The following is a 10,598-nucleotide window of genomic DNA, read 5'->3' on the forward strand; positions in this document are numbered from 1 at the left end:
TTTTTATCCCGATATTCCTACGGGATACGGACTTACGCGGGTGAAACCGCGGGGCGCAGCTAGTATATATATATATGTTATCACGATTCAAAAGCGCTTCTAGAATCAATATATTTTCGAATTGATATATGTTTGGTTTGATCTGTTCCAGCTCATATCTAGTATATCAGCTCTGGTGATGAACCTGGCACACCAGTACATCCTGAATGCTGTACTGTTCGTGGTTTACACCATCAGCACCATCAACTTCACCTTCCTCTCCATTTACGTTGTGGAACTCTACCCGACTCATGTGAAGTAAGTATTATGTGCAATATTCTAAAAACTACTAGTTTTCCGCCCGCGGCTTTGCCCGCGTAGTCGCAGGAAAGATAGACCCGGGTATTCCTCTCATGTTCCCGTTCCCGTGGGATTTCCGGGATAAAAAATGTTTTTTATATCCTATGACTTCCCGGGTTAGCCAAATCGGTTAATCCGATCTTGAGTTATGAATAGTGTAACTAACATCACTTTCTTTTCTTTTCTCTTCTGATACAGTAAAACTATTTTTATATCAGATTTCATTTAAATGCGTATAATAAGTGAAGCTTTACCTTCCTGTTCTTAGAATTATTAAAATTTCCTAGAAATAAAACTTTAAGAAGTTTAAGAATCCGGCCGGAGCCGGGACGAGCGTCTAGTACTATGAAAATTTATACATTACAATGTAATTTGTTACAATATGAATGCTTGATTATGTTTTTACAGGGCAACGGCGGTCTGCCTCACTCTGATGCTGGGTAGAGGCAGCTCAGCACTTGGCATCAACATACTAAAATCACTCCTAACCTACAATTGCGAATTAGCATTTTACTTCTTTGGAGGGTTGACATTGGGTAAGTTTGAAATTTTATCTTTTTTCTTAATCTATACCAATATTATAAAGCTGAAGAGTTTGTTTGTTTGAACGCACTAATCTTAGGAACTGCTGGTCTGATTACAAAAACTCTTTCAATGTTAGACATAACTTTTATTGAAGAAAGCTATAGGCTATATATGTACCACGGGCCGAAGCCGGGGCGGACCGCCAGTTTAACATATTTTTAATAAATTTATTACGCACTTAAGGCCAGCAAAGCACTTATAACACCTCTAGTGTTGGATGTGCTAATGGGCGGTGGTGACCACTTAACATCAGGTGGCCCACCTGCTCCTTCGCTTGCTGTGCAATAAAAAATCGCACTTAATGTATCGAATTTTGAAGCCTTTTACTGCTAAATAAATACAAATTTTAAGATGTTTTTTCACAAACTAGCGTAGTTAATGGTCCTTCGAGACGGATTTGATCAGCTCATTTAGAGATTTATATATAATCTTTTAATATTTTATAATTTAATCGTTGATTTTACTGAAATAAGCTAAAAAAACGTTATACAATAAAATAAATGTTTTTAAATTATTTTGTTTACAGTTGGGTCCCTTATAGCGTTTCTTCTACCGACAGACAAGAAAAAAGAACATATTTTAGAAGAATGACGCATTAATTAAAGACAATTCGGAATTATTGTGTTAACTGAATATTGATTTTTGAACATGAATGAGAAATGAGGTCGTTAGTTTATCGTTTCTTCAGATGTACCAGAGATCGCAATTATTTCTAGATGTAAGAAATCATAAGAGAGGTTATGTTTATTGTGTTCGTAAGTGGAATTTTTTGATACGCACTGCAGAAAATGTTTTGATAGTTCTTAGAGGTATAACGTTTATAACATATTTTATTACTACAGATATCACGTGTTTCAAACTTTCTTTGTACGAAATTTAATCCAAATCAGTTGAGTTGTTTAGGCGTAAAGAAGCGACGTTTAGACAGGCTAAATTACTTTTCCATCTTCCTAATATTATATATTAGGAATTACATAGAATTCCGTACGCATGTTAATCTTAGTGCAAATGATATGTTTACTTGACTTCATGTACGTATTTGATAATTAAATTGGTGTATATTATATGATTGGTATATTTTTCGTGTTCAATTGAAATATAGTTTTATCTGAACTCACGGGATTTAAGAAAAATAGTATTTTTTTATTTAGTACATAAATTTTAACTACTTCTAGAGTTCAACGAAAAAAAATCCAATTTAAAATATAATTAGGTATAGTATATGTTAATCTCGTATCTGATTCTGTGATTTAGCTTGAAAGTGTATATTTTTATATTTATTGAATAAACTTTTTTAAATATTTGTTTATTTTATTTACTTCTCCGAAATATATATAAACTAATGTTTCTCCATTGAGTTGATAAACTTAGTATAAAAGATATTATGAAATTACAACGACATAATAAATAGGATAAAACTTAACATATCTCTATAGATAGATTCAAACTTATTGCTAATTGTAGTGATAACTAAATTTCAAGGATATAAAATAGTGAAAGCTTAGTTCTTTATTTATATATATTTTTAATAAAATTATACATATGAAAAAACCTTCGAATTAATTTGAATGAAAGAAGAGTACAATTTATTGGGCAATCTTACAACTGAATTTAAAAAAATTATTTAAAGAGATGTAATGCATCATATGTATTTCAATTCACTGTAGTATTTATATATTCATCATTACATCTTTCTGAAACACATTACTATCTATAGACACTTAATAATATAAATAGTATTAAAATCTGTACTAATATAATAGGGAGTTTGTTTGTTGAATCGAGCTAATCTCAGAAACTATTTCATATACTGGGTAGTCTTTATCTCAAGGGTGATAGACTATGCTGAAAGCTAGTACATAGTAAATACATACTAACCCTTATAATAAAGCTATCAATTGTCAAAAAATATACATACAGACAAACATAACCTCCTCCTTTTCGTTATTGGAAGTCAGTTAATTACTTCAAGAATCGTAATTAAAAACCAAACTCACTAAGAATATATAGCTTTGAAATGTTCTCACTGTCAAATAATCATCGAATAAATTACACAATTAAATTGTTTTCAATTACCACACAGAAAATGAAAACACCACGTGAAGGATGCGAACCACCTGTTCAAATAAATTAAATGCGTATGCCGAAATGTAATACTATATTTTGGTAACGCATTAAATTTATTACATCAATAAGTAATTGCTATTAAATTGTGGATACAATATGTCGCATTCGGTTAAAACTACGTGGGATTTCGAAGAGGCATTTGATTTAACTGGTGAGTTTTTAATAAAATTATAGATTGACTTCAATTATTGCTGTACTATTTCAAATTAGTAGGTATTAGTAGTGAAAGCGAAATAACAAATTGTTGTACACTTATCTTTATTCATATATTTACGAGGATATTATTAATTTATCCTTTAGTTAACTGTAGCACTTTATCCACAAGCCAACCAGTTAAATGGCCGAATTTTTAAATAGAAAAATTGTAGCGTCGGTAGTTTCTATTAAATAAGCCATAATAAGTGTTTTCTGTTTAAATTTAATAGAAATGCTGATATTTGTATATCAATTTTAATCCTTTAAAATAAATTTCTTCCCGTGTACACTGCTTCAAATCTTTTATAAAACTGTCTGGATGGTTCAATTCGAAAATTTTATTGGAAATGTTTACGACTTTATAAATGTAATATTGATTAGAAAAAGGGGGGGGGGGGGGGGGGGGGGGGGGGGGGGGGCGCTGCTTTTCCCTCTCGGCTAGCTAAGCTCTTTATGGGAGGAAGCCAGCATGTCTCACTGGTGTACCAAGGTTATCAATGTGGATATTCCGCAAAGAATTATCGACGTTTAGTTGCAGAAGTTCAAAACATACGCATTGTTTTCGCAAGGGTTTGGAGTTTGAGCATTACGTCAATTTATATTATTTATACATGTTCTTACGTGTGAGTGTGTGTTTGTCTCTGTATGTTTTTCTCGTATATTAATGTAAAAGAAATGTTTTTCTTTCTTTTTAAAATTTAAAGAGATCAGTGGAATTTGAAAAATGCTCATTATTCAAATACTTAAACTACCTTTTAAGAGTTATTTTGAGTTAATGGAAACTTTTATAAATAGAGGATATGGCCTTATTTTTTTGTTGTTGTTAAACTTACACCAATTAGTTTTAATTTTTTGAAGTAGTTCATTAATTTTTCGAACATTTATCTACCAATTGTAATTAACTTTATAGGAATTTTACTACTTTAATTTAACATGCCATTAGTCGTACTTTTAATAATGGTAAAGTATAGGTACGAAAGCAGAATATGAACTTATTAGCTGTTTCCTCCGGCTTCGCCCGTCGTGGTACATATATAGCCTAATTTACTGACTAAATTTGCAGCTATCCAATGGTTAATGTTTTAAATCAGTCCAGCTGCTTTTGCGTGAAAAAGTTACAAAGATACAAAAATCGAAAAGATTCCTCTTTATAATATTAGTGTAGATATAAACCAATAATTCAATATAGTTTATCACATGTAATTGTATTAAACATTCTGTTATGTTCTGTACGTTTTGACTAGATAAGGAACAGGTTTATATGACATCTTGTGTCTTCCTTGCGAATAACAAAGGGTGTTTAAGCGACTGTGAGTGCTATTACAAACCGTATAAGGTTTCACATCGCAAAATACATTATAAAAATTAGTTTTCTGTGCTATTAAATAAAGTAAATGAATAACATGTTCATATCTTCTTAAGGAAACGGTCGGTACAACTATCTGGCTCTCTTCGCGTGTTCGGTGATATGCATCGCCGTATCTCTGGATATCTTTGGCTTCAGCGTGGTGGTAGATGCAGCAGCCTGTGACCTGGAATTGACAATCCAGCAGGTGGGACTGCTGGTCAGCGCGCCGTTGGTGGGTAAGATAAAAATACCCAGAAAACGGGTTCTGTGAAGGATTAACATTAATTTACATAAAAAAAATTTATAGGTTTTCTTCTTAATATTTTAATAGCAACAAACAATATATAACTAAATAAATATACATAATTCATGTTTCTCCGATATATACTTTCATAATTATTAAAGTCAGACGATTTTGAACGATTATTTATAACGTTCGGGTTTTCTGACACGGTAACCAAATTTATAAGTAAGTCATTAACATGTTTATTTAAAAGGTTATAAATAGTCATATCAAATAATTGTTTATTGATAAAAGGCTCGCTACATGGTAACAGCAAATGAAAGAGTAAAGACTGAAACAAAATCATAAACAATGCTATGTTACTTACGAGCGCGAAAGATATTCTAAATCTATGTTTCTCCCCGCCTGCAGCATCATAAAATTGTGATCTTTGATTTTCTCATTCCGCAATGCATGCATTTGTCTAGTAAGGACTACTAGATCCTTAAGTTTTGAGCTTCAACAATGCATTTTTTATTACTAAAATATTACTTAATTCCCTATAAAAAAAGAAAGTTTAACAATTTAGGTTGAAAACTGCGCGGCCTCTCCGAAATCACCGCTTTTGTAGTAAAAAAATTATTTTCCTTTAAATGAATGAAAAGTTTTTTTCCAAGGTATACTCTTCGCCTACCCATGGGGCTATTTAGCAGATACGCAAGGCAGAAGGCTGGCGATACTGATATCCACTTCAGTAGGCTTTGTCTTTAGTGCCTTGAGCAGTTTTGCAGTTAACTGGCAAATGATGTTAGCTGCTAAAGTCGTTGGAAGTAGTTTGTGAGTTAATAAATAATAAATAAATATTGATCAATTTTTGTATATGTATAAATTTATTTTGTGTGATCCTATTTGCGATTCAAATCACAAAACTGAAACTCCTATATTTAAACTTTTGGTTCTAAGGTGGTCAAGAACGGTTCTGAAGAAAGTCTAGTTGAATGAATGAATGTTTGAATTTGAGTTTATTTTCATCCCAGTATCTTTCTGAATATTTTTATAACGGTTAAGTCAATATACGATCATAAAGCTTTAATATTTCAGCTCTTTGTCATCGTTAACACTGATAATGACGTACCTTGGGGAAAGTGTTGCATCTAAACACAGAAACGAATATCTGTTCCTCATGAACAGTGTTAATTTGGGCGCTGAAATGTTCTCATTTGGTGAGTATATTTTACACTAGCTTCGCCGCGTGATTTCACCCGCGTAAGTCTGTATCCCGTAGGAATATCGGGATAAAAAGTGACTATGTGTTATTCCACTTGTCCAGCTATCTACGTACCAAATTTCATTGCAATCCGTTGAGTATCGGTTTTGCGTAAAAGAGTAACAAACATACACATACACATACACGTATGTGTATGGATATACATCCATCCTCATAAACTTTCGCATTTATGATATTAGTAGGGTGGACTCCTGAAGAATTCAAAAGTTCGTTTCGTTCCTTTAATTATTTCATTACGAGTTGGTACTGGAGTAAATGTATGTATCAATATATTATATATATAAAAGTTTGGTCCGCAAAGCATATATTTGAATCCATGTATGGAATGAGATGGTTTTATAATTGTACTTGTATGTTATTTTCCAGCTCTTGCCCTGATCCTCTTACCTCTGCCAATATCGATATATCTCCCTTGGCTCTCCATAACGTTCGTATCTTGGAGACTTTATACCTTCGTTATGTCTCTTCCTCTGGGTTTTGGCGCTTTGCTGATGCTGAGCCTTCAAGAAAGTCCCAAGTTTTTATTTAGTAACGGCGAAGATGATAGAACTTTAGCAGTATTGAGGAAGATTTATCTTGCCAATTGTGGGAAAAAGAGTCAATATCCAGTGAGTGCAATTTAGAAACTTTAGAAAGAATTTCTTTAAGACATTTACTTATATGATTCGTCAATACTTTGTGGCGGTAGAATTTCTCCATATACCTATAAAGTTGAAGCACTATCCAATACCAGATTTTTATCATCGTTATACGTTATCGTTCCCAAGTACATTTTGGCTGAAATAAATTGGAAGCTTGATGCTTGTGATTCATTTATTCCTATCTAACTACATTGTAAATTTATCTAAATTGCGTAAAATAAAGCGTGTTTTATTGCAGGTTAAAGCTCTTATAAAGAGTAACGATATTAAAGAAAATACCTCATTCTGCGGCTCGCTGGTGCGGCAGACGTTGCCAATGTTCACACCGCCGCTATTGTGGAGGACGTTACAGTTATTCTATTTGATTATTTTGGTTATTGCTGTGTAAGTTTGTTTATATATTTAAATACAGAGCATGTTTATTTAACACCTCAAGTTAATAATAGAAACGAACCAAAAGAATAGGCACAATATACAAACCATATCAGAAAAATTTAGAAAGTACCAACCACCAAGATATAGCGACAGCAATCAATACACAATGCAATGAAAACAGTCCACATCGATCCGATAGTATTCCCAACCTCCAACATTGTCAATAAAACGCTTGAACGTAATTTAAAAACCCAGAATTACCAACAGACTTCCTAAAAATGTTTCAATAAGTTCATTCACTTGACAAAACAAAAGTTTCACTCTTATAAACTATTTCCGTTGGACTCTTCTCCGTTCCGTTTAGTTTTTGATATGATTAGTAGCAAATAATTAATTATTTTGTGTATCATTTCAGTAATAACATAAGCCTGATGTGGTTCCCAATGATGTTGGATCTAGTTTTCAACTCCATTGAGTCAGACACAGTTTCTGGAACCTTCTGTGAGAACCTTGTCAGAAACGTTACGATGTCAAGGCCGTTAGAGAATGTGAGTGATTAGAAAAAACATAGATTGTTTTCATGCTTTTGGTTGCAATCTATCTGAACAATTTATTAATTAAAAACACTCATTACATTATAAGATAATTACTTTATCCAATATTTGAAAAAAAAAAATTGAACATTTAATTTTTAGTTTTACAGCATTGAAAATGCTTTATAAATGAGAAATTTTGAGAGACTAGAAAAAATTTGACGACTAGGCGGAATTAGACAAAAAACGCAGTTTCGAATCCCGACTCGTGATCAATTTTTTTCTGTTCTCTCAAAATTTCTCAATTTTGGATATTTTTTTTGGTTCTACTTTTGTCCTTCCAACTTATTACTATTTATAACTAAAAATTTTCCTCATATCAACTAAATTCAACAAATCCATAATCCACCATGCAGGCCAAGTGCAATTTGGCACATGAATACTAAATTTAATTTCCCCTAACCCATTTCCTTCTAGATATGCCAAGAACCCGTCGCAACGAAGACATTAGCCGCTGGTCTGTTAACCAGCATGTTCTTTGGTCTACTTAACTTGTCAGTAACAAAACTCGCGGTCTGGCGACGGTCTGTGTTGATGTCGGCTTATTTAATGTCAGCTATCAGCTGTGTTATGGTGAATATGCTATAGTTTCCTGTATTATATTAATAAGAACGGCCTAAATAAGAATGTGGTAGTGTGGTAAACTAATTATACTACATAGACCAATAAGGGTAGAGCATTGACAAAATATGTTCAAAAGAGGGAAAAATCCTAATACGGATGAAACCGCGGGGTGCAACTAGTATCTATATAGAAGCCAATTTAATTAACGCTTAAAATTGAATTGAATTATAAAAAAAAAACATTTACTTCTATTTGTGTTCTATATTTTCTCAACAACTATCTTTTATACAATTACCTAGTCACTTAGTCACTAGTATCTTTTATTTCAGGTAACAGTTTTGAAGCAACCCATAGCCAGCGTTGTATTCTTTGCTTCGATACAAACAGTTGGGCTTGGGATCGGTTGTTTGGCCTCTTATTTCAACGATATGTATCCAACATTTTGCAGGTAAGAGTATAAGTATATCATAAGTTATACCTACTTACCTTACCTTATATCTTACTTTCTAGGGAAACTTCTAGGAAAGCGGGTTCCTTAGGCTTTCTCAGCGTCAAGCGATCGTGGTCAAGAGCTGCCCAACATATGCTTCCCTCATCGAATGAAATGTGTAGATAAAAATGCGATGCTATGTATAGCCACGTTATAATAATCTTATAATCTGTTCATTAGATCTGCAACCTACGACGTCACGATAAAAAATATAAGTTAGTTTAGATTAAGAAATAGTTGAACCAAATAATCAAAAACTATAATACATTTTCAGAAGTCTAGCAACTAGTCTGGGTTTCATGCTGGCGCGGCTTTTGGCACTAGTGGGCGTTATCGTCATAGGTGATGTCGTGGTGCATCACTGCAACCTCATCTTTTATACAGCTAGTGTCGGGTTTTTGTGTGAGTATAAATTATAAATTACAAGCTGTTCGCCCCGGCTTCGCCTGTGGTATTTATGTAGCTTATGAATTTGCAGCTTAAACTCAAAAACTTTCAAAAAGTTTATCCATTACAAACAAGCAAACAAACAAACAAAAATACAATTTCTTCCCCTATATAATATTTGTGTAGATAAATTACTAATAGCTGCAATAACATACTAGCTAAAAATATTAAATACTAGCTGCAAATTCACTAACTTATGTCACTCTATGTTGGCAGCTTTCCAATGGTGAAAGGATTTTTGAAATCGGTCCGGCAGTTTCTGCTTGAAAACGTTACAAACGTACAAAACTACAAAAGTTTCCTCTATACAATATTTATGTTTATACTTATGTCTTCTCTAATTATGTAAATATTCATCTATTGTTTTAGTATGACACACATATGAAATTAGCTGCACGCTCCGGCTCCGCCCAGATGACTACACGATTTTTTAATTAATTGAAATAATACGAACTATCCTATCTTTTAAGTTGGATCAAACTGCACACGGTGGGCAAATTTGATTAAAATCTGTTGAGTAGTTAAGAAGTCCATCGCGGACAAACAACGTGACACGTAATTTATATATATTAAGATAAGATTAATCAGATGTTTAATTTCATGATATGATTATTCAAATGATAACATTGTTACAGCTGGCATCGCCGTCGCAGTGTTCCTGCCACCAGACAAACAACTTGATACTTAATTTAGTTAAATAATTTAATTATCTAGTCAACATTTTATTTATAAATGTCTTTACAGAATGAAATTGCCATGTGAATGTTTTCAAATGCATCGTTTTTTGGGGCTTTTTTAATTTGCCTGATGATTATAAGTTGTATCATGAAGTAAACGATGTTTTTTTAATAATAGCGAAGCCTTTTTTTGTAAAGTAATTACTCCGAAATTAGTACACCATTTGTATATTATTTTTACATTGAAATGTTGCGATTCTATTAAGTAAAAGATGTATAACTTAAAAAACACTATTCATTAGATGTCGCCAAGAACGTGCTTTGATTTGTCTGTTTGGAAATGGTACCTCATTATTATTTTATGTGTCCCTAATATTAATTAAAAATTGCTATAATGCGCATGGTCTAAGAATGGTTTGTACTAAGAATATTATTATAATCATATTATATTTAATGCAAAAAAAACAAATTAGTTGTGTTTATCCTTCCGAACGTTTATAAGAAATAAGTTTTTATCTTCCCAACTTTTATACGTTAAACAGTTAGGTACCCTACGGAATCTACCGTTTTTCTTGAGATAACTAGATATTTAGTCGAGAAACTACTGGGCACCGATATACTGTTGCTCAGGTCAATTCAACTGCATATGTAGTACTAAATAAGGCATCTCATCGAATTAGATTCGTTACTTTTACTTTATTTAGCT

General features: G+C 32.6%; 2 protein-coding genes across 2 annotated transcripts in view; both read left to right on the forward strand.

The window, feature by feature from the left end:
- LOC119839448 (putative transporter svop-1) overlaps positions 1-1,515 on the forward strand; it is a 10,784-nt gene extending 9,269 nt beyond the window's left edge. Inside the window, exons 9-11 of the mRNA XM_038365712.1 lie at positions 152-297; positions 748-875; positions 1,451-1,515. Of these exons, the coding sequence (XP_038221640.1) occupies positions 152-297; positions 748-875; positions 1,451-1,515 (339 nt within the window). The remainder of the gene's footprint in view (positions 1-151; positions 298-747; positions 876-1,450) is intronic.
- A 1,632-nt stretch (positions 1,516-3,147) lies between these two features.
- On the forward strand, positions 3,148-9,903 carry LOC119839449 (organic cation/carnitine transporter 7-like). The gene is made up of 11 exons (XM_038365713.1): positions 3,148-3,202; positions 4,669-4,830; positions 5,495-5,654; positions 5,919-6,040; positions 6,472-6,713; positions 6,985-7,130; positions 7,537-7,669; positions 8,132-8,227; positions 8,608-8,726; positions 9,043-9,170; positions 9,851-9,903. The coding sequence occupies exons 1-11, from the start codon at positions 3,148-3,150 to the stop codon at positions 9,901-9,903; spliced, it is 1,416 nt and encodes a 471-aa protein (XP_038221641.1).
- The last annotated feature ends 695 nt before the right edge of the window (positions 9,904-10,598 follow it).

The sequence above is a fragment of the Zerene cesonia genome, chromosome 3, assembly GCF_012273895.1.
Source record: "Zerene cesonia ecotype Mississippi chromosome 3, Zerene_cesonia_1.1, whole genome shotgun sequence".
Classification (NCBI taxonomy): Eukaryota; Metazoa; Arthropoda; class Insecta; order Lepidoptera; family Pieridae; genus Zerene; species Zerene cesonia.